Source organism: Bos mutus, chromosome 16, assembly GCF_027580195.1.
Source record: "Bos mutus isolate GX-2022 chromosome 16, NWIPB_WYAK_1.1, whole genome shotgun sequence".
In the NCBI taxonomy this organism is placed as follows: Eukaryota; Metazoa; Chordata; class Mammalia; order Artiodactyla; family Bovidae; genus Bos; species Bos mutus.
This window is the reverse complement of record NC_091632.1, coordinates 47,380,655-47,402,147: the sequence shown is the minus strand read 5'-3', so window position 1 is coordinate 47,402,147 and position 21,493 is coordinate 47,380,655. Positions and strand designations below refer to the sequence as shown.

At 40.5% G+C, this 21,493-nt stretch overlaps 1 protein-coding gene across 2 annotated transcripts in view; it reads left to right on the top strand.

Moving 5' to 3' along the window:
- The first annotated feature begins 15,281 nt into the window (after window positions 1–15,281).
- Window positions 15,282–21,493, top strand: part of LOC102275918 (putative dimethylaniline monooxygenase [N-oxide-forming] 6) — a 30,101-nt gene continuing 23,889 nt past the window's right edge. Inside the window, exons 1-2 of one of the 2 annotated variants that reach the window (XM_070384480.1) lie at window positions 15,282–15,994; window positions 16,425–16,574. In XM_070384480.1, coding sequence (XP_070240581.1) covers window positions 16,443–16,574 — 132 coding nt within the window. In that variant the 5' untranslated portion in view covers window positions 15,282–15,994; window positions 16,425–16,442. Of the gene's footprint in view, window positions 15,995–16,048; window positions 16,575–21,493 lie in introns of those variants that run through there. The other variant, XM_005902395.2, reaches the window with a different exon arrangement.

Genomic DNA, 21,493 nt, shown 5'->3' with positions numbered 1-21,493 from the left:
AAAGTTTAATTAGTCCTCAGAATCACCCTTTGATACAGATGTTATCACCAGAGATTCTCAGAAGTCAAGAGAAGTCTATTTTTCTATATAAACATTTTTTTAACGAAGAAATGTCAAGAATACTATAAAAACTGTAATTTATATTAAAAGGTTATATAGAAAAAAGTAAAACTTTAGCACAAAAGAATATAATGCAATATTGCATATACAGTCAAAAGATAATTACAGGTTTTATTACTAAAATAGGGATTTATAATACCCTACCTGTACCCTAAGATTCAGCTGCAAGTTCAATCTTTAAAGATAGAAAATTTCTTTCAGTTCTATCATAGTGAATTTCATTTGGAGACAACACTAAAATGATGTGTGAGGCCCTTTATGAATATAAGTCTTGGACTAAGTGGTCTCTCTGATGGCCCTTCTAATCAGGATCTTAAAAGTCAGTGGTCCTCAATACAATCCAATACAATATCACCCATTTAATAGTAAGTGTTTTGCAATGCTCTACCTACAGTCCTGAAATGACACTTAATAGACAATACAACCTATCTACACACATTAAAAAATATGTCAATCACTGTAGCCTCAGTTGTAGTGTATAGGATCTCTTTGCATTCACATACATTGGGTTTCAAAAGTTGTTTGAAATATTGGAAAAGTCATTGAACAGGATTTTAAACGGTTTCTAATATCTGAAAAGAACTGAGAAAAAGAGCCTCCCTGGTAGGCCAGATGATAGAGAATCTGTTTGCAGTGCAGGAGACCTGGGTTCAGTCTCTGGGTTAGGAGATCCCCTAGAGAAGGGAATGGCTACCCACTCAAATATTCTTGTCTCATCCTAAATGAAGCAAAATCATCCCTAATAAGAATCATTATATAATGATTGAAAAAAATCTGAGTCAAAGATCATAATCCAGTATTATACACTCATCCAGAAAGAACACAGTTCAAATCCAAAGCCACATCATATGACATCTATCCAGTACATTGTTTCAGCATGTCACAATTGCCTCTTTATTTGGAATGGTTTTTCAGGGTCACATCTGACCTTTCTGTGTCTTGTCCAAGATCTATTTATCTTTGCAGACACAGAAACCATGCAGCACATATTTCTCCTCAATACAAATAATATACAAATCATAGTCCAACTTGCTGACATTGATAAGTGATATTCAGTTCAGTTCAGTTCAGTCGTTCAGTCATGTCCAACTCTTTGCAACCCCATGAATCGCAGCACGCCAGGCCTACCTGTCCCTCACCAACTCCCAGAGGTCACTCAAACTCATGTCCATCGAGTCAGGGATGCCATCCAGCCATCTCATCCTCTGTCGTCCCCTTCTCCTCCTGCCCCCAATCCCTCCCACCATCAGAGTCTTTTCCAATGAGTCAACTCTTCGCATGAGGCGGCCAAAGTACTGGAGTTTCAGCTTTAGCATCAGTCCTTCCAATGAACACCCAGGACTGATCTCCTTTAGGATGGACTGGTTGGATCTCCTTGCAGTCCAAGGGACTCGCAACAGTCTTCAACACCACAGTTCAAAACCATCAATTCTTTGGTGCTCAGCTTTCTTCACAGTCCAACTCTCACATCCATACACAACCACTGGAAAAACCATCGCCTTGACTAGATGGACCTTTGTTGGCAAAGTAATGTCTCTGCTTTTCAATATGCTATCTAGATTGGTCACAACTTTCCTTCCAATTAGCTATGTATAACCAGCTCTTTGTATTGACATCCAGAGGCTATGAGGAGTGGCTGGACTCTCTTTTATTTGAAGTACTTATATAACCATTTATAAATTTTCTATGTTTATACATAACACTGCCTACGTGATGTATTATCTGGCACATAGATAGGCATCTCAAACATAAAACTACTAAACCCCACTCTTCATTTTTCGCACCATTAACACATATATATACCCCAAACTTGTTCCTCCCTCAGCCTTATTCACCCTGGTAATAAGATGTCTAAGTAGTCAGTTTCTCAAGCCAAAAACTAAAGCATGATCCTTGATTCTTTTCTTTGCCTCCTGTATTAGTTTGCTAGAACTGCCATAACAAAATACATGAGATTGACTGGCTTAAACAACAGGAAGATATTTTCTCACCATTCTGGAAGCTAGAAGTCTGAGACCAAGTTGTCAGCAGGGTTGGTTTCTTCTAAAGTCTTTCCTATGCTTGTAGACAGCCATCTCTCCTCCCTCTGTTATCACATGGTCTCCCCACTTTGTGTGCCTGTATCCAAATCTTCTCTCCTTATAAACACACAGATCATCCTGGACTTGGCCCATACTCAAACCTCATTTTAAACCAGTTACCTCTTTAAAGACCCTGTCTCCAAACACAGTCACAATCTGAGGTATTGGGGCTTAGAACTTCTACAGAACTACAGAAATTTGAGAGGGGACACAATTCAGCCCTTAGCGCCTCACTACCTTCCTACCTGTATCATCAGCAGATGTTTGTACTTCTCTCTACCTCCACAGCCTCTGCCTTGGTCCAAAACACCATTAACTCTTAACCATCACTCTAAGAGCCTCCCGAGTAGTCTCTTTGCTTCCAGTCTTGCATCCTAACATTCCAATTTCTATGCAGCAGCAAGAGTGATCTTTCTCAAACACATATAGGATCTTATTACCCCCAAGATTAAGTCCCCACAATAGTGAGTCATTATAATTAGAATACAACACAGAATCCACTAAAGCCTTTGTGTGGATTACACTGTGGAAAATTCTTAAGAGGATGAGAATACCAGACCACCTTACCTACCCCTTACGAAACCCACATGCAGGTCGAGAAGCAACAGTTAGAACCATACAGGGAACAATGGACTGGTTCAAAATTGGGAAAGGGGTACGTCGAGGCTGTATATTATCATCCTTCTTATTTAACTTATATGCAGACAATATCATAAGAAATGCTGGGCTGGATGAATCACAAACTGGATTCAAGAGGGCCAGGAGAAATATCAACAGTCTCAGATATGCAGATGATACCACTTTAATGGCAGAAAGCAAAGAGGAACTAAAGAGCCTCTTAATGAAAGTGAAAGAGGAGAATGAAAAAGTTGGCTTAAAACTCAGCATTCAGAAAACTAAGATCATGGCATCTGGTCCCATCACCTCATGGTAAATAGATTGGGGGGAAAAAGGAAATGTGATAGACTTTATTTTCTTGGCCTCCAAAATCACAATAGATGGTGACTGCAGCCACAAAACTAAAAGATGGTTGCTCTTTGGAAGAAAACTATGACAAACCTAGGCAGCATATTAAAAAGCACAGACATCAGTTGGCTGACAAAGGTCCCTATAGTCAAAGCTATGGTTTTTCCAGTAGTCATATATGGATGTGAGAGCTGGGCCATAAAGAAAACTGAGTGCTGAAGAATTGATGCTTTCAAACTGTGGTATTGCAGAAGACTCTTGAGAGCCCTTTGGACAGAAAGAAGATCAAATCAGTCAATCCTAAGGAAAATCAACCCTGAATACTCATTGGAAGGACTGATGCTGAAGCTGAAGCTCCAATACTTTGGCCACCTGATGCAAAGAGCTGAGTCACTGGAAAAGATCCTGATGCTGGAAAAGATTGAAGGCAGGAGAAGAAGTGGATGACAGAGGATGAGATGGTTTGATGGCATCACCAACTCAATGGATATGAGTTTGAGCAAATTTCAGGAGATGGTGAAGGACAGGGAAACCTAGTGTGTTATAGTCCATGGGGTTGTGAAGAGTCAGAGATGACAGTGGCTGAACAATGAACAACAACAAATGGAAAGAAACCCATGTTACTAATTTATGAGGCTAATCAACTTGTTATCTAAAGTACAGAAGTACATGGTTGCCCTTGTTTCTTATTATTACCATCCTCATCCAGATAGCATTCCCTGTATTTTTAGGACATCACACTGTTCTCCAAGGGCTTTCAAATTTACTTTATCATCCTCTTTTCATGAACACATGAGCAGTATGTAAGCTTACCAGGATAGTCTCCACATCTATATTGCAGATGAGGAAATAAATATACAAAGAGCTAGTGGCAGAGCCAAGAATCTTTCAACCCCCTGGCAAGGTACAGGTTAATTCTTTGACAAAAATAGAAGGAAAGCAACTATAGTCTACAAGCCCAGTTCTCTGTTGACCATTTTCCTAGGGTTAAGATAACACCATTAAACAAAGGAAATTCTGACTACCCTTTCCAATCTTAAGATGGTTCCTACAGCACTCAAACCTTTTCTTATAGACTTTGTACCTACTGTATTCATGACTGCTGTTCACAAACTCAGTTATTAGACTTAGCTATGGAGGAAGCCCTGAAAATAAACAGCTTACTGAATTGGAAACATAAGTTGGTCAGAATAATTGCCCTTTTATTCTTGCCAAAAGGATTAAGTTGTAATAGTATACCCCACGTGGAAATGTAAAGCATCTTGCTTGTTATGTAACTATGTGGGAGTCTGGTAAACAGAGGTTTCAACTTTGTGTTGAGTCCATGCCACAGATATGTAGAAAGTCCAAGGCACTCCCTGACACTGGGAGAAACTATAGAGGCAATGGGGTTTGCTTTGGAGTTACAAGATTTCCCTTTATGCTTTTGTGCTCCTTGGTATATTTGCCATGTTATTCCAATACCCACTGCTTTCATACTTCTCCTACTTTCGCACTAACCTCAACAAAGAATCTGTAATTCACTCTCATTAAGGATTACTGAAAACAGCTGACAATGTCATCTCTGCTGAGATGTATATTTCAACATCTCATTTACACGATTAGTACTTTAATTCTGTTCTGTACATTTTTATTGGAGTATAGTTGATTTCTATACAGTCAAGGATATGTATGGTCTTCCCAGTGGTGATGTACAGTTGTAAGAGCTGGACCGGAAAGCAGGCAGAATGCAAAACAACTGATGCCTTCGAACTGTGGTCCTGGAAAAGACTTCTGAAAGTCCCTTGGACAGCAAGGAGATCAAACCAGTCAATCTTAGCAGAAATCAACCCTGAATAGTCATTGGAAGGACCGATGCTATAGCTGAAACTCCAGTATTTTGGTCATCTGACGCAAAGAGTTCACTCAGTGGAAAAGTCCCTCATGCTGGGAAAGATTGAGGGCAGAAGCAGAAGATGGCTGGAAGACATCACTGATGCAGAGGAAGTGAACTTGGACAAACCCCAGGAGATGGTGAGGGACAGGGAGACCTGGCATGCTGCAGTCCGTGGGGTCACAAAGAGTCAGACATGAGTGGGCAACTGAACAACAACAACTGATTTACATTATTGTGCTGGTTTCAGGTGTACAACAAAGTGAATCAGTTGATATTCAAGAGGACGGCAAGGTGGTGATTTCTTGCTCGTAGCAATAATGAAGACAAGACAGTGAGTTTCCAGGTGGTAGCAATAGTCAAAGTCTTACAAATGGTTCCAAAAAACACTGTGATTCAATATAGTCTAACCATTTGAGTAAGACTCCAGCCAGAAGTAGATGGTATGAAAAAATCCAGCTACTGAATAGAAAAAAGGGATTATAGATAAGAACCAGACAGGCTCTCAGAGTCCCACTCAAATGGCCTGGAGACCAGATTAGGGAATCAGTTCTAATGAGGTGGATGAAACTGGAGCCTATTATACAGAGTGAAGTAAGCCAGAAAGAAAAACACCAATATAGTATATTAATGCATATATATGGAATTTAGAATGATGGTAACAATAACCCTGTATATGAGACAGCAAAAGAGACACTGATGTATAGAACAGTCTTTTGGACTCTGTGGGAGAGGGAGAGGGTGGGATTATTTGGGAGAATGGCATTGAAACATGTATAATATCATATATGAAATGAGTCGCCAGTCCAGGTTCAATGCACGATACTGGATGCTTGGGGCTGGTGCACTGGGACGACCCAGAGGGATGATACAGGGAGGCAGGAGGGAGGAGGGTTCAGGATGGGGACACATGTATATCTGTGGTGGATTCATGTTGATATATGGCAAAACCAATACAATATTGTAAAGTTTAAAAATAAAATAAAATTTAAATAAATAAATAAATAAAATTTTATGATTTTAAAAACAAAGAGGGTAAAAGTCCAGTCATAAGAGAAAGGATTAGTCCAGGGTACTCCAAGAAGCATATACCAAGACAGGACTAAAGGAACAACTTTGTTCCAAACTAACTAGACGGTTTACATTTCACTCTCTGAATAAACCCATCTTCATGCCTATGTGTGTTCTAAGTCACTTCAGTCATGTCTGATTCTTTGCAACCCTATGGACTATAGATCACCAGATTCCTCTGTCCATAGGGATTCTCTAGGCAAGAATACTGGTGTGCGTTGCCACACCTTCCTCCAGGGGATCTTCCCAACCCAGGGATTAAACTCACATCTCTTATGTCTCCTGCATTGGAAGGCAGATTCTTTAACACTAGTGCCACCTGGGAAGCCCCCTTCATGCCTACAGATACAGTTATCTTTATGCTTGGAGTCTAAGCATCTTTCAAACCCATCTTAAATCTAAACTCTTTCCTCCTGAGTCAGACTTTTTACCTGTTCCCCTGGAACATGCTGAGGTCTAACTCTAATTATGAATCTAAAGGCAACAAGGGATAGATAGGGGTAGATCTTGAGGATAATAGCCATCCTTTCACAGTTATTACAGGATCTTTAAGCATCCTCAGATATGGAAGATAGGCTGCTTCCAGGAGTAGAGTGACTTACAAGTACAAGATTCTCAACTTCATTGAAAGACTTGATGAGGCTGAGGACTCAGCTAATGTTATGATTCTGAAACCTACAAAAGTAAAATTTGCTCTGATTTCCAGCAAGATTACCACTGAAGCTAAAAGAAATAAGAGGTTCTTTTAGGTCCACCACAGAAGCTCTGCCTCTCTGACCATTCACTGAGCCCAGAGTCTAAAGACCTAAGCCTGTCATTTTCCTTCTTAAGCACTTCAGTTTCTTCAGAAGTAGCCATCCCTCCACTTGACCTTTTGAGCATCTTTGTTGCCACACAAGTAAGCATAAGAGCCACTTGTTCCTACAAGGCACTTGCTTTAGTACACAATTTGCCACAATCAAACATAGGTGATATTATGGTTAGTTGTGATACCACCATTTTCCATGGATTACTGCATCCCAATTCACAGTTGTCAAAGGGCTCAACACTACACTGAGATCTAAGGACATGACCAAGCCAGCTCCCAAATGTCATTTTTAAGTGTTTGTTTTATTGGACCATTCCTGACAGCAACTTTTGTATTAGTCACTACCCAGTCACCATTTATTTTCACATAAAGAATATAATATTAAAAATTGTTGGCGAGATACTAGAAACCCTAAAGAACAAAAAGAGGATACAGAATATCATAGAGGTAGTGATTGCAGAAAGGGCTACCACCTCCAGGCCCAAGAGACAAAGGGAAGAGACTGGGATGATTGGAACTTAGAAGCTTAAAGGAAAATTGCAGACCTGAGATTGCACCTCTGAGGAGGGTGCCAGCTGGCTACTGTTGGCTCTTTGAAGCAGCATGTAGAAACTGGCTCTAAGAGTATTAGAACAACTGTAATCTGGAACTAGCTATGGAACCAGTATATTGCTACAGTAGTGCTGACAGGAACAGGAAGCAAATAGAAAGGAGTAAGTCCCTTCTTTTCTAGGCTCTAAACTCCCCCAGACAAGGAGCCAGCTGGCAAAGAAGAATGAGGTTTGCAGAGTCCCAGGCCCAGAAAGTAGAGCAGAAAAGAACCGATTTGATGAAAAGACAACCTACTGAATGGGAGAAAATATTTGCCAATGATATGAATGATAAGGGATTAATATCCAATGTATATAAACAGTTCATACAATTCAGTATTAAATACAACCTGGTTTAAAAATGGGCGGAAGAATTGAATAGGCATTTTTCCAATGGGGAAATACAGATGGCCAATAGGCACATTAAAAGATACTCAACTGATTCACACTGTTGTTGTAACAGAAACCAACATAGCACTGTAAAGCAATGAAAAAATTTTTTTAAAGATACTCACTATCACTAATCTTCAGGGAAATGCAAATCAAAACCACAGTGAGATATCACCTCATACCTGTCAGAGTGGCTATCACCAAAACTCTACAAATAACAAATGTTGGCAAGAATGTGGATAAAAGGGAACCCTTATACATTAGTGATGGGAGAGTAAATTAGTGCAGCTACTGTGTAAAACAGCATGGACGTTTCTCAAAACACTAAAAACAGAACTACTATATGACCCAGCAATTCCATTCCTGGGTATATACAAGAAAAAAACAAAAACACTAAGGCAAAAAGATACATTCACCCTAATGTTCATAGCATCATTATTTACAATTACCAAAAGATAAAAGCAACCTAAGTGTCCACCAACAGGTGAATAAATAAAGAAAATGTGACATATATACAATGGAATACTACTCAGTCACCGAATGAAATTCTGCTATTTGCAGCAACATGGGTGGACATGGAAGGCATTATGCTAACTGAGATAAGTCAGAGAAAGACAAGTACTGTATGATATCATTTATATGTGGAATCTAAAAACTTACAACAAACCAGTCAACATAATGTAAAAGAAGCAGACTCACACATATAGAGAACAAACTCGTGGTTATGGGTAGAGGGCAATATAGGGGTAGGGGAATGGCAGGTACAAATTACTGAGTGCAAGACAGGCTCAAGGATGTATTGTACAACATGAGGAATATAGCCAATATTTTTTAATAACAATGAATGAAAATTAACTTTTAAATCATATAAAAATTAAAAACAATGACAAAAATTTTTGACGACTTTGAGTCAAAGGAAAATAATAATCAGCCAGCATTCTTTAAACCCATCCCAAATACCACTGCTGCTGCTGCTGCTAAGTCGCTTCAGTCGTGTCTGACTCTGTGTGACCCTATAGACAGAAGCCCAGCAGGCTCCCCTGTCCCTGGGATTCTCCAGGCAAGAACAATGGAGTGGGTTGCCATTTCCTTCTCCAATGCTTGAAAGTGAAAAGTGAAAGTGAAGTCGCTCAGTCACGTCTGACTCTTAGCGACCCCATGGACTGCAGCCCACCAGGCTCCTCCGTCCATGGGATTTTCCAGGAAAGAATACTTGAGTGGGGTGCCATTGCCTTCTCCGTCAAATACCACACTTCCACCATAAAGCCTCTCAAGTTACTCGCATATAAATATTTGTTCTCTCTCATTTGAGTCAATATAGTAACTTGGTTTCCTTTTGGTGTCACTTGTATTTTTCCCTGAAGTAGATTTATGCTTGTACTTCTCTTAATCTCTCCCCTCCCCACTGTCCTTCTCCTCCATACATGGACACATCCATGCTGGTTCGTGAATACTGAAACAGTAATTCACCTCTCTCCATATCCCCTGTGACTTCCCAATAACTAGTTGTATAGATTCACTGCCACATAGTAGGTATACATATTTTAATGAGTGACTAAGTTAGTGAATAAATTTAACTGATTGAGTATCAGTCTAGGGAAATCAGACTTGGATAACACTAGGGGTTTTTGAACATAGGACCATAATGTGTACCTAAATTTTAACAATATATTGCCTTGGTTAAACCAAATATCCTTTGAAGAAATAGAAGAAAATGGCCTCTTTGTGGAGTGATTGACCTAATTTCAAACTCAGGAAAATTCTCAGTATCTAATTCACTGCACCTTCCTCCTTATCCTCCTGGCCATGTCAGAAGGGAGATATATGCCAAAATTTCACAGACTTAAGTGGATCCAAAAACTGAAGCCAGTTTCACATAACACAACAAACAGAGACAACATATTTTGCAACCAGTAAGAAAAACAAACTAAAAAAAACATCTGGTGTAGACTTATCTGAAAAGTTAAACAGAATATTATACTCAGAACAAAGGAAGGATGGCTCCAAGCATTCTTGTGGAAAGAGATGAAGTCTGTTCCAAATCCCAAGATACCAAAAAATACTTCTGGCAGATGAACTGAATCACTGTTCTGTGTTACTAATAAGAAAATATTCAGAATAGGGTCACCAAGTTAAATCAACATTTACTTATAGAGCTCCTACGGAATACCCAACTCTAGTAGGTGTTGAGGAAGATAAAATTTAGGTGCACATTATGGTCTGTGATAGGAAATATCAAATCAGTCGAACGGAGGTAAGACTTAAAACTCATGAGACAATGAGCACACCATCCCAGAAGTCTCCAAGGTAAGGGAGTGTGAGATATCATATTTGACCTACAGGAAATCATCAGCAAAGTGTTTAGGTACTAGGAAGCCTTCTTGAGGAGACTGAAGTTTATTCAGGGTCTGAAAGATGCACAGGACTTGTACAGACCAAATGACAGTGGAAGAGTTCCTCCACCCCTGAATTTAGGGGCCTGCAGCAGGAGAGAGCATGATCACAAGCAGAGAGATGAGAAGGAGTAGGGTGTATGTGATGGGCAGACAGGGTGTGTGCAGAGAAATGGTGGGATGGGTAGAGCAGGGCAGAGTGTGACTGCCAGCAGGAAGTGATCTTCAACTCCTAAGAAGGGGCATGACATAATAGGTGCTTTGGGAAGATTAATTTCTCAAAGTCACTTGAAGTCCCAGCTTCAGAAGAATGGCCCTTGGGAAAGAGCAAAAGAAAGAAACAATGCTAGCCGCAGAAGAGCACTCAAAGAGAATGGAGTTGAGTCTAAGTTCGTTCATTGGGACAGGCTGGGGCCAAGAAGGTAAAGTCGTCACTGAAGAAAGGAAAGGGGATACTGCCATTCTGACCCTTCAAACTTTCTTCTGACTGAACAGCTTTCTTCTCTGTGGCCCAAGGCCTCCTCTTAGATAACCCTGAGGGGTCACCTTCAAGGCAATTGCCATAAAATCTTGTGCTTGAAGGAAACTTCCAAGAAAGAGAAACCTAAATCTCTTTTCCTGTCTCCCTCTTCTATATTTGGCATAAACCAGGTAGAGCTAGACATCAGCTCAGGGAAAGGAGTAAGGGTGTAACTCTGTGGTCTGAGCAGTTCTGGAGATACAATGACATGAACCCCAGGGATCTAGAATCACAGTAAAGCAAGGCCTCTGGCTACAGTTGTGAGTCTCCCAAGACTCCATTAGGTTCAGCAAAATACAATAATGAGAATTACAAGATATGAGGTGATCTGGAAAATCTTCCCAAACCCTCACCTATTCTGCAATAATCAGCTTGTCTGTCAAGCATCAGTGCTTCTCACGCCTTATACAAGGCTCACAGTAAATTCTCTTATTCTCCCCCAGTCTCCAAGAATTCTAGTCTGCTTCCCAGGGAAGCCAGACAACAGGCAGCCTGTCCAAACTACTTCTGCTCTGTCCAGCATTCAAACTACAAACCACCTATGGAATTTGGAAAATGGAGAATTGAAGAAAGCGGAATGAAAAAGCTGGCTTAAAGCTCAACATTCAAAAAACTAAGATCATGGCATCCAGTCCCATCACTTCATGGCAAATAGATGGGAAAACAATGGAAACAGTGACAGATTTTATTTTCTTGAGCTCCAAAATCACTGCAGATGGTGACTACAGCCATGCAATTAAAAGATGCTTGCTCCTTGGAAGAAAAGCTATGACAAACCTAGACAGCATATTAAAAAGCAGAATAAAATAAAATAAAAAGCAGAGACATCACTTTGCTGATGAAGTTTCGTCTAGTCAGAGCTATGGTTTTTCTAGTAGTCATGTACGGATGTGAGTGTTGGACCATAAGAAGGCTAAACGTCAAAGAATTAATGCTTTCAAACTGTGGTGCTGGAGAAGACTCTTGGGAGTCCTTGGATAGCAAGGATATCAAACCAGTCAATCCTAAAGAAAATCAATACTGAATATTCCTTGGAAAGACTTGATGCTGAAGCTAAAGCTCCAATACTTTGACTACCAGAAGCAAAGAGCCAACTCACTGGTAAAGACCCTGGTGCTGGGGAAAATTGAGGGCAGGAGGAGAAGGGGGCAACAGAGAATGATATGGTTGGATGGCATCATCAACTCAAAGGACATGAGTTTGAGCAAACTCCAGGAGAAGGACAGGGAAGCCTGGTGTGCTGCAGTCCATGGGGTGGCAAAGAGTCAGAAACAACTTAGTGACTGAACAACAATAACAACAATCCTTATATAGCTGGTTTGGCTTATACTTCAGAGGCCTCAAACAGTAGTAGTCTCTCCACAGTATCCCCTTGACCTAGAAGAGGAGGCACTGGGAGGCACTTCCTCAGCAACATCTCCTCACACTGGGGTCCCATGCTGCTTCTAGGCAGCTGTACTGGACAGAATTTAATATAACCCCATTTTAGCTCATCTTGGGAGGCTCACATTTGGCCCTCAAGAAACCATTACACACATTTTGTTGTAACACCCTCTGGGAGTGCAGGCCAAAGCCAACACAGAAGGTTCTTCCTAGGTAGCCAGCCAGAATCTGATCCTCTAGATTTCCCAGGCAAGAGGCAGGTAGACAAAGTTCCTCCCTCTAAGTGATCGAATGGAGCTCCTTTATGCATGTGGCAAGAAGGTCTTCTGATCCCGTCTCTTTGATGGAAAATGGACACAGAGCATACCTGCAGCTCTTTCCAGAGAGATTCATTTCAAGATTCTCTCTCAAGCTCCATTTTCTTGACACTCTTACACTTTCAGTTGCATCAGCTGAAACTTCCAATTTAACTTGGCTCTTAGCACCCAAATTAAGTCAACTTTTGGACATTAGAGTCATATAGAACAATCTCTTAAGCAGTTTAAATGTATTTGCATTGTCTTTAGCTTACATTTTCTATCTTTGAAAAGTTTACTTTGATTTATTCAGTAGATTGGGCTTCCCTGGTGGCTCAGCAGTAAAGAATCTGCCTGCAATGCAGGAACCGCAGGAGACAGGGGTTCCATCCCTGGATTGGGAAGATCCCCTGGAGCAGGGCATGGCAACCCACACCAGTATTCTTGCGTGGAGAATTCCATGGACAGAGGAGCCTGGCAGGCTACAGTCTATGAGGTCATAAAGAGTCAGATACAACTGAAGAGATTTAGCATGCACTCATGCATTCAGTAAATCAACAGATTCAGAGAATGTTGGAAGGATGCTATTAATAGTTCAATTTTCTCATTTTACAGAGTAGAGATCTGAAGTCTTGTGAGAATTAACACAAAATATACAACCAAAGGGGTAAATCACTGAGTATTTATTACATAGCCATTAGAGAAGAGTATGAATATGTTTAGGGGTTCTAGAAATACAAAACTGGTTTCCAATTCTTTTTTTTTTTTTTTTAATTTTTGACTGTGCTGGGTCTTTTTTGGAGCACATGGGCTTTTGCTAGTTGCGGTGCAAGGGCTTCTCTTGCTGGGGAGCACAGGCTGTAGGGTGCATGGGCTCAGTAGTTGCAGCATGTGGGCTTCTCTAGTTGTGGCACACAGGATTAATTGCCCTACAGCATGGGGGATTTTAGTTCCCCAACCAGGGATTGAACCCTTGTCCCCTGCATTGGAAGGTGGATTCTTAACCACTGGACCACCAGGCAAGTTCCTGGCTTCCACTTCATACATAACCCCCTGTGCTAGACACTGCTCAGTGACATCGACCCACTCCTGTAGCGTCACTCCTGCATCCCAAGGATTTGAAGGTTCAAAACTACACTTCTAAGACTTGTTTGCAGTTAAAGCTTGGATACAATTTAGGTTTTCCCATTGAGATAAACATCTGGACTTGTAAGGCAAAGGGAAGGAGAGGCTACATTTCTGTGACATGTTGGTAGGCAAACATGTTCCAACAGATGTGTTTACATCAGTCAGACTCCATACCTCACTTTTTGAAGGCATCTGTGGTAATAGCAGAAGTTTCCTGTTCTTTGGGTGGTAGCTCTAGTGATACAACCTTACAAGGCCTGTGGCAGTCCTCTGGTTTCTGCTCCTCTTGCCCTTTTATCTACTCCTTTTTTTGTCAAATAGAACAGTTTCTGCTTCCTGTTCTAAATCATGAGTGATATGCATATAGGCCACGAATATAAAATCTTAAAGATGGAAGGACCTTCTCTGAGGCATCAACTCTATAATTACCCAGCAAGTCCCCAAACATCTACCTCCTAAATATCTCATATGTCCAATCTCTATTCTCCTTTCTGCTGACATTGCTCTAATTTAGGTCCCCCACATCTCTGCCTAGACTTCTGAAATAACCTCCTGGGTTTTGATATCCTCAATTGTGGTTATTGTCCATTCTAGTTTCCATGTGAATCTGATCTTTTCTGATCTTATCACTCCCTTGTGCAAAATTCCTGAATGCATCACCACAACCCAGAGGATGGTATCCAAACCCTTGAATGTGGCACTCCGATGCCCTTCATAATCTGGGCCCCGCCTGATTAATTCATCTGCTATTCCCATCACCTTCAGTTCAGTTCAGTTCAGTCGCTCAGTCGTGTCCGACTCTTTGCGACCCCATGAGTCACAGCATGCCAGGCCTCCCTGTCCATCACCAACTCCCGGAGTTCACTCAGACTCATGTCCATCTAGTCAGTGATGCCATCCAGCCATCTCATTCTGTCATCCCCTTTTCCTCCTGCCCCCAGTTCCTCCCAGCATCAGAGTCTTTTCCAATGAGTCGACTCTTCGCATGAGGTGGCCAAAGGACTGGAGTTTCAGCTTTAGCATCATTCCTTCCAAAGAACACCCAGGACTGATCTCCTTTACAATGGACTGGTTGGATCTCCTTGCAGTCCAAGGGACTGTCAAGAGTCTTCTCTAACACCACAGTTCAGTAATGTTTCTGCTTTTCAATACGCTATCTAGGTTGGTCATAACTTTCCTTCCAAGGAGTAAGCGTCTTTTAATTTCATGGCTGCAATTACCATCTGCAGTGATTTTGGAGCCCAGAAGAATAAAGTCTGACACTGTTTCCACTGTTTCTCCATCTATTTGCCATGAAGTGATGGGACCAGATGCCATGATCCCATCACCTTACAGTTCAGCAACACTGAACTAATTGTAGCTTGCTCTATCTTGTTCTCTTTTTTGTGCATTTGCACATATTTTTCTTTCTATTTTATGTTCCTTGCCCATCAGCTACCTAAGAAACCTCTATTCTTCCTTCAAGATTCAGCTTTCTTCTCACTTCCTCTTGAGGTTTCTCTCACTCCTCTTCCAGGTGGACCTAGATGTTCCTACCTGAGTGCGAGCACTCCACTGAATCATACTTCCACTGTGACTCTGATCACCTCTCTCCATTAGACTAAATATTTCTAGATGGTAAAACTGTTCTTTCCATCTTTGAGCCCCCAACAGACTACTATAATGCATGACATGGGAAGCACTCAGGGAAGTGGACAGAAGGGAAGGGGGGAAGAGTAGGAAGAAGGTATATAAAAACAGGAAAAGTGAGACGGGGACAGAGCCAACATTCAGTGACTTTGAAATTCTGCCTGTTTCAAACTTTGAAACTCATATTCTCCAAGAGTTAACTCATCTCATAAAGCCCTCCTAAATTTCTAGAAAATTGAGACTTTTTTTTCCACTGTTGGCCAAGCAAAACCTTTCATTATAGTCCAGGTGCATAGCCTTTGTTTACATATTCTATAATTCCAGAGCAAAAAAAATGTTTAAAAACCATTATTCCTCTAATCTCCCAGGAGGTTTATTTTACAGCTTTAATAACCATATCATAGTTACTGCTTTATTTTTTGGAACTAGAACCACAGACTTCATTTTTGCCTTTACCTTTTTCCTTTCTTCCTCTGCCCTGCACCAACTTCCCTGCCCCTGTTCTCCTATGCCTACCACACTCAACCTTTCTCTTCCAAGTTTTCTCTTTCCAGGGCTCTACGTCATGAAAAATACAAGTAAAAAGGAATTTTTACTTTAAGAAAAATAACTCCTCCCCTTTCCCAATTTTTACATCAAAAGACATTCTTAAAAGCCATTCTCTTCTATGTTTAGAGAACTGTAACTTCTCTGGGGAAAGAAGGTGGTTGATTAAGAGTAAGGCCCCTTAGCGCCAAACATTCCAAGTAAGTATAAGTGATCTGTTATGGTAGGTTTTTATGTAGAAGGCTTGAATTCTTGTTCCAGTTCTTATACTTATAAACTCTGAGACCCTGAAGAAGTAATTTCTAAACTTCTTGGAATGACAGCCATTTCATTTGCAATTGAGAGCATTAGATAGATGATTTATAAGGTTCTTACTGCTCTGGGATTCACTGGCTCTGCTATTTTTGGCATCTTGAATAACCAGAAGAAGTCAGATTCAGTATCTTACTATAGCAAAAGTGGTAAAAAAAGAAAAAAGAGCATAAACTTTTTTTTAGCATAAACTCTTAATGTATATCTATGTCTTCTTGAGTGTTAAGATGAGGATCGTGACATACAAACCTCAGCTGATTATTTCTACTGAAAAAAATTTAAGCATTTAGGGATATGTTCTGAAGAAGTTCTCTCCAGATCCTCCTACAGGCAACAATGGTGAAGAGAGTGGCCATCATTGGAGCTGGTGTCAGTGGCTTGGCCTCCATACGGTGTTGTCTGGAAGAGGGGCTGGAGCCCACCTGCTTTGAAAGGAGCAATGAAGTTGGAGGTCTGTGGGAATTCTCGGTGAGTAAGACAATAGAAAGTGATGGGTTTACACTGCAAATCAAATGTGAACAGTTCTTTCAGACTTGATCACAATGCTCCAGATGCTCTGGAAACTAAAATCTCCTCTCTCCCATCCTACTCAAGTCCTATCATTTAAAACTATGTCATACCAGCAAGGCTTATCCTGAAGAGGGCTTCTCCAGCTCATTAAGTGTTGCCATCTACATGGCAGAGCCCAAATCTCTAGGCTTTTAAGGGGTAAAAGGGTCAGTAGTTAACAGAGCTTCCCCATGTAACTGAAAGATCCTGTGCCTATTGCTATTAAATCCTGAGAACATGGGCATGGGGGTGGGGGACTTGTGAAAAAGAAAAACCTAGACTGGGGTCAGAAGTCCTGAGTTCCAGTATCAACTCTGATTTTTTAAGCAGACAGATTTCAGGAAAGTCACTTTTTTTTTCCCACCCTTCAAATGCTCATTAGTCAAATGCAGGAGTTGAAAATTAAGTTTATTCTAACCTGCCTCCTAGTTATAGCAGGATATGATTTTTTAATTAATTCATGTCTATTAGGCACATATTATAAGTTATTATAAATGTTGATTGTGTGTGGCATGTACATGGATATTAAATACTCTTGTCAGGCCATATCCAGAGAGAAAAATGATTATCACTGCCATTCGGTTCATTGCTAGAAAAACAATGTAATCAGGAAATATTCATTATAAACCCAATTCTTAAATTTCAAAAAACAGCTTTGGGAAACTTCCAGACTTTCTGTCCTGAACTTCTTAGCCATTAGGATTAGATATAGATGATACTTATTTGGCTTGAAGATATTCTAGCCACATCATTTATCTTGTAACCTCAGTCTGTCCTGATCTCTGTATTGTGGAACCTGCAACAATAGGTTGCTCTGGGGGTCCTATAACTCTGAAAATATTGCATGAAATACAGACCATAAATTTGTATTTTCCACTATGAAATAACCGATGTATTTTTTTTTTATGAATTCAATTTTTAATTTACATTTTATTAAGGAGACATGACCAATTAATCTAAACCATGAAATGGTTGTTTATTGCCTTATTCAGTTCAGTTCAGTTCAGTCACTGAGTCGTGTCCAACTCTTTGCGACCCCATGAATCGCAGCACGCCAGGCCTCCCTGTCCATCACCAACTCCCAGAGTTTACTCAAACTCATGTGGGTCAAGTCAGTGATGCCATCCAGCCATCTCATCCTCTGTTGTCCCTTTCTTCTCCTACCCTCAAACCCCCCCAGCATCAGGGTCTTTTCCAATGAGTCAATCTTTGCATGAGGTGGCCAAACTATTGGAGTTTCAGCTTTAGCATCAGTCCTTCCAAAGAACACCCAGGACTGATCGCCTTTAAAATGGACTGGTTGGATCTCCTTGCAGTCCAAGGGACTCACAAGAGTCTTCTCCAGCACTATAGTTCAAAAGCATCAATTCTTTGGTGCTCAGCTTTCTTCACAGTCCAACTCTCACATCCATACATGACCACTGGAAAAACCATAGCCTTGACTAGATGGACATTTGTTGGCAAAGTAATATCTCTGCTTTTGAATATGCTATCTAGGTTGGTCATAACTTTCCTTCCAAGGAGTAAGCATCTTTTAATTTCATGGCTGCAATCACCATCTGCAGTGATTTTGGAGCCCCAAAAAATAATTCTGACAGTGTTTCCACTGTTTCCCCATCTATTTCCCATGAAGTGATGGGACCGGATGCTATGATCTTAGTTTTCTGAACCTTGAGCTTTAAGCCAACTTTTCACTCTCCTCTTTCACTTTCATCAAGAGGCTTTTGAGTTCCTCTTCACTTTCTGCCATAAGGGTGGTGTCATCTGCATATCTGAGGTTATTGATATTTCTCCCAGCAATCTTGATTCCAGCTTGTGCTTCTTCCAGCCCAGCATTTCTCATGCTGTACTCTGCATATAACTTAAATAAGCAGGGTGACAATATACAGCCTTGGCGTACTCCTTTTCATATTTGGAACCAGTCTGTTGTTCCATGTCCATTTCTAACTGTTGCTTCCTGACCTGCATATAGGTTTCTCAAGAGGCAGGTCAGGTGGTCTGGTATTCCCATCTCTTGAAGAATTTTCCACAGTTGATTGTGATCCGCACAGTCAATGGCTTTGGCATAGTCAATAAAGCAGAAATAGATGTTTTTCTGGAACTCTCTTGCTTTTTCAATGATCCAACAGATGTTGGCAATTTGATCTCTGGTTCCTCTGCCTTTTCTAAAACCAGCTTGATCATCTGGAAGTTCATGCTTCACGTATTGCTGAAGCCTGGTTTGGAGAATTTTGAGCATTACTTTACTAGTGTGTGAGATGAGTGCAATTGTGCAGTAGTTTGAGCATTCTTTGGCATTGCCTTTCTTTGGGATTGGAATGAAAACTGACCTTTTCCAGCCCTGTGGCCACTGCTGAGTTTTCCAAATTTGCTGGCATATTGAATGCAGCACTTTCACAGCATCATCTTTCAGGATTTGAAATAGCTCAACTGGAATTCCATCACCTCCATTAGCTTTGTTCGTAGTGATGCTTCCTAAGGCCCACTTGACTTCTCATTCCAGGATGTTTGGCTCTAAGTGAGTGACCACACCATCGTGCTTATCTGGGTCATGAAGATCTTTTTTGTACAGTTCTTCTGTGTATTCTTGCCACCTTTTCTTAATATCTTCTGCTTCTGTTAGGTCCATACCATTTCTGTACTTTATCGAGTCCATCTTTGCATGAAATGTTCCCTTGGTATCTCTAATTTTCTTGAAGAGATATCTAGTCTTTTGCATTCTGTTGTTTTCCTCTATTTCTTTGCATTGACTTATTAGAAGTAATTAAGTGCTGCTTGAGCATCTATTTTGACAGAGTTTTGTACTAAGTCCTGGGATGACAAATATGTGTCATAACCACTTTATGTAAATGGTTTCTACTTCATTTGGTGTAGCAAGCTTTAATAAAGGTCCACAATCTTGTGACAGAAAAACTCATTTAATAGCAAAACCTGTCCTGAAGTCATATGGTCAGGAAACATGATTGAACTGATACGATGCTATATATATGGTCTTTGTCCAACTCTGTGTTTTGCTGTAATAACTTTATTACATTTGATGATAAGGTGTTGCACCAGATCTCACTAGAAATATTAAGGAAAAACTTCAAAAATCTACAAATTCCAAAATGTTAATGTATCTGGTCCTAAGAGTACAAACAAAAGATTATATAGTCTTTTATATATCTATATCTATATATATATATAAAACACTTTTAAGTTAAAGTTTATAACAAGATAGCCTGTGGTGACTGTTAGTTAAATAAACAAGTGCCTTGAGATTTAGATGAGGCTGGACTCCTAAAATACTAGCAAGTCAAGAGAAATTTCCTATAGGGATAACACTTAGCTGAGACTTGAAGGATGTTCTCAGATGAGAAACGTAAAGAACCATCATGTGACACAGCTCCAGAAAGAGGGGCATTCCCAACAGTACAGACACCAACAGTGTGCCAGCATCAGGTGGGAAAGGCTTCTAGGTAGCAGTGACCAGCAATCCACGAAAGGTGCAGGGAAGGCAATGAACACAGTGTGTCCACGGATCTATAACTTAACCAGTACAGCTAGATCAGAAAATTGATTTTAGGAAGCACTAGATGATAGATCAATATGATTCAAAGTCAGACTCTGGGTTATCCACAAGAGGGAAAGATATCTTTTTCATAAAGTCATTGTGTATAAGCAGAATTATTCTCAAAAGCCCTGTGGGAGTATGTTGCTGCTGCTGCTGCTAAGTCGCCTCAGTCATATCTGACTCTGTGCGACCCCATAAATGGCAGCCCACCAGGCTCCCCCGTCCCTGGGATTCTCCAGGCAAGAACACTGGAGTGGGTTGCCATTTCCTTCTCCAATGCATGAAAGTGAAAAGTGAAAGTGAAGTTGCTCAGTCGTGTCCGACTCTTAGCGACCCCATGGACTGCAGCCTTCCAGGCTCCTCCGCCCATGAGATTTTTCCAGGCAAGAGTATTGGAGTGGGGTGCCATTGCCTTCCCCGTGTGGGAGTATAAACATATACAAATATTCTAAACTTTAGCCCTCTCCATACACCCCACTTCTTCCTTCTTTTCTAAGAAAAGTTCCTTGGTATGCTGTATTATCAGAGAGGAATTTTTGAAAAGTGTGTTACATTAATCTTTTATCTTGCAAGTTCTGTCATGTAGAAGGTATTCTGGAAGAGAGAAACTTGAGAATTCTGCACTTTTCTCTGTGTGCTTTTTCTGTAAAATAAAAACCAAATGGGATTTAAAAACCAGCAGGCTGAATGTGAGTGTGTCTTAAATTTTATACACTCTAATATAGGACCTCATGACCTCAAAAGATTTTGTGTGCCTATAATAAAAGGTTGCTCAACAAGCCACATACAATAGGTCATTTGGATTCCAAAGGGAAAAGTATTGAACCAGAACTATCTGAATGAATGAACACTCATTCATTCCTTTATTCATTCAGCAAATGCATATTTGAGTTCATTATGCATAGGGTACTACATTAGGCGTAGCTGCAAAGAAGAGGTAGAGCAGGCATGCAGTATTCTAAAAGCGGAGAGAAAAGAAGTCTTAGAGTAATCATAATACAAATGAATAAACAGAATATGATTAGGATAGTAAATACAATTAGAGCTTGGTGAAAGTAGAGATGACTTCCAGTGGGTGGGATGGAAGATAAGGAAAGGCAAGAGACAGGGACAACTTTTGAGCTAGATCTTGAAGGTATATCTAAGCAAGCAAAAATGGGGCTGATAAAATGGGAATATGAAAGATGATCAACCAGACTGCTAAAATGCATGCACAATAGTTTTGAATTAGTCTCTGACCTTGCCCTCAAGTTACTTATGTTCTAGTGGGGATGATAGGAGATGG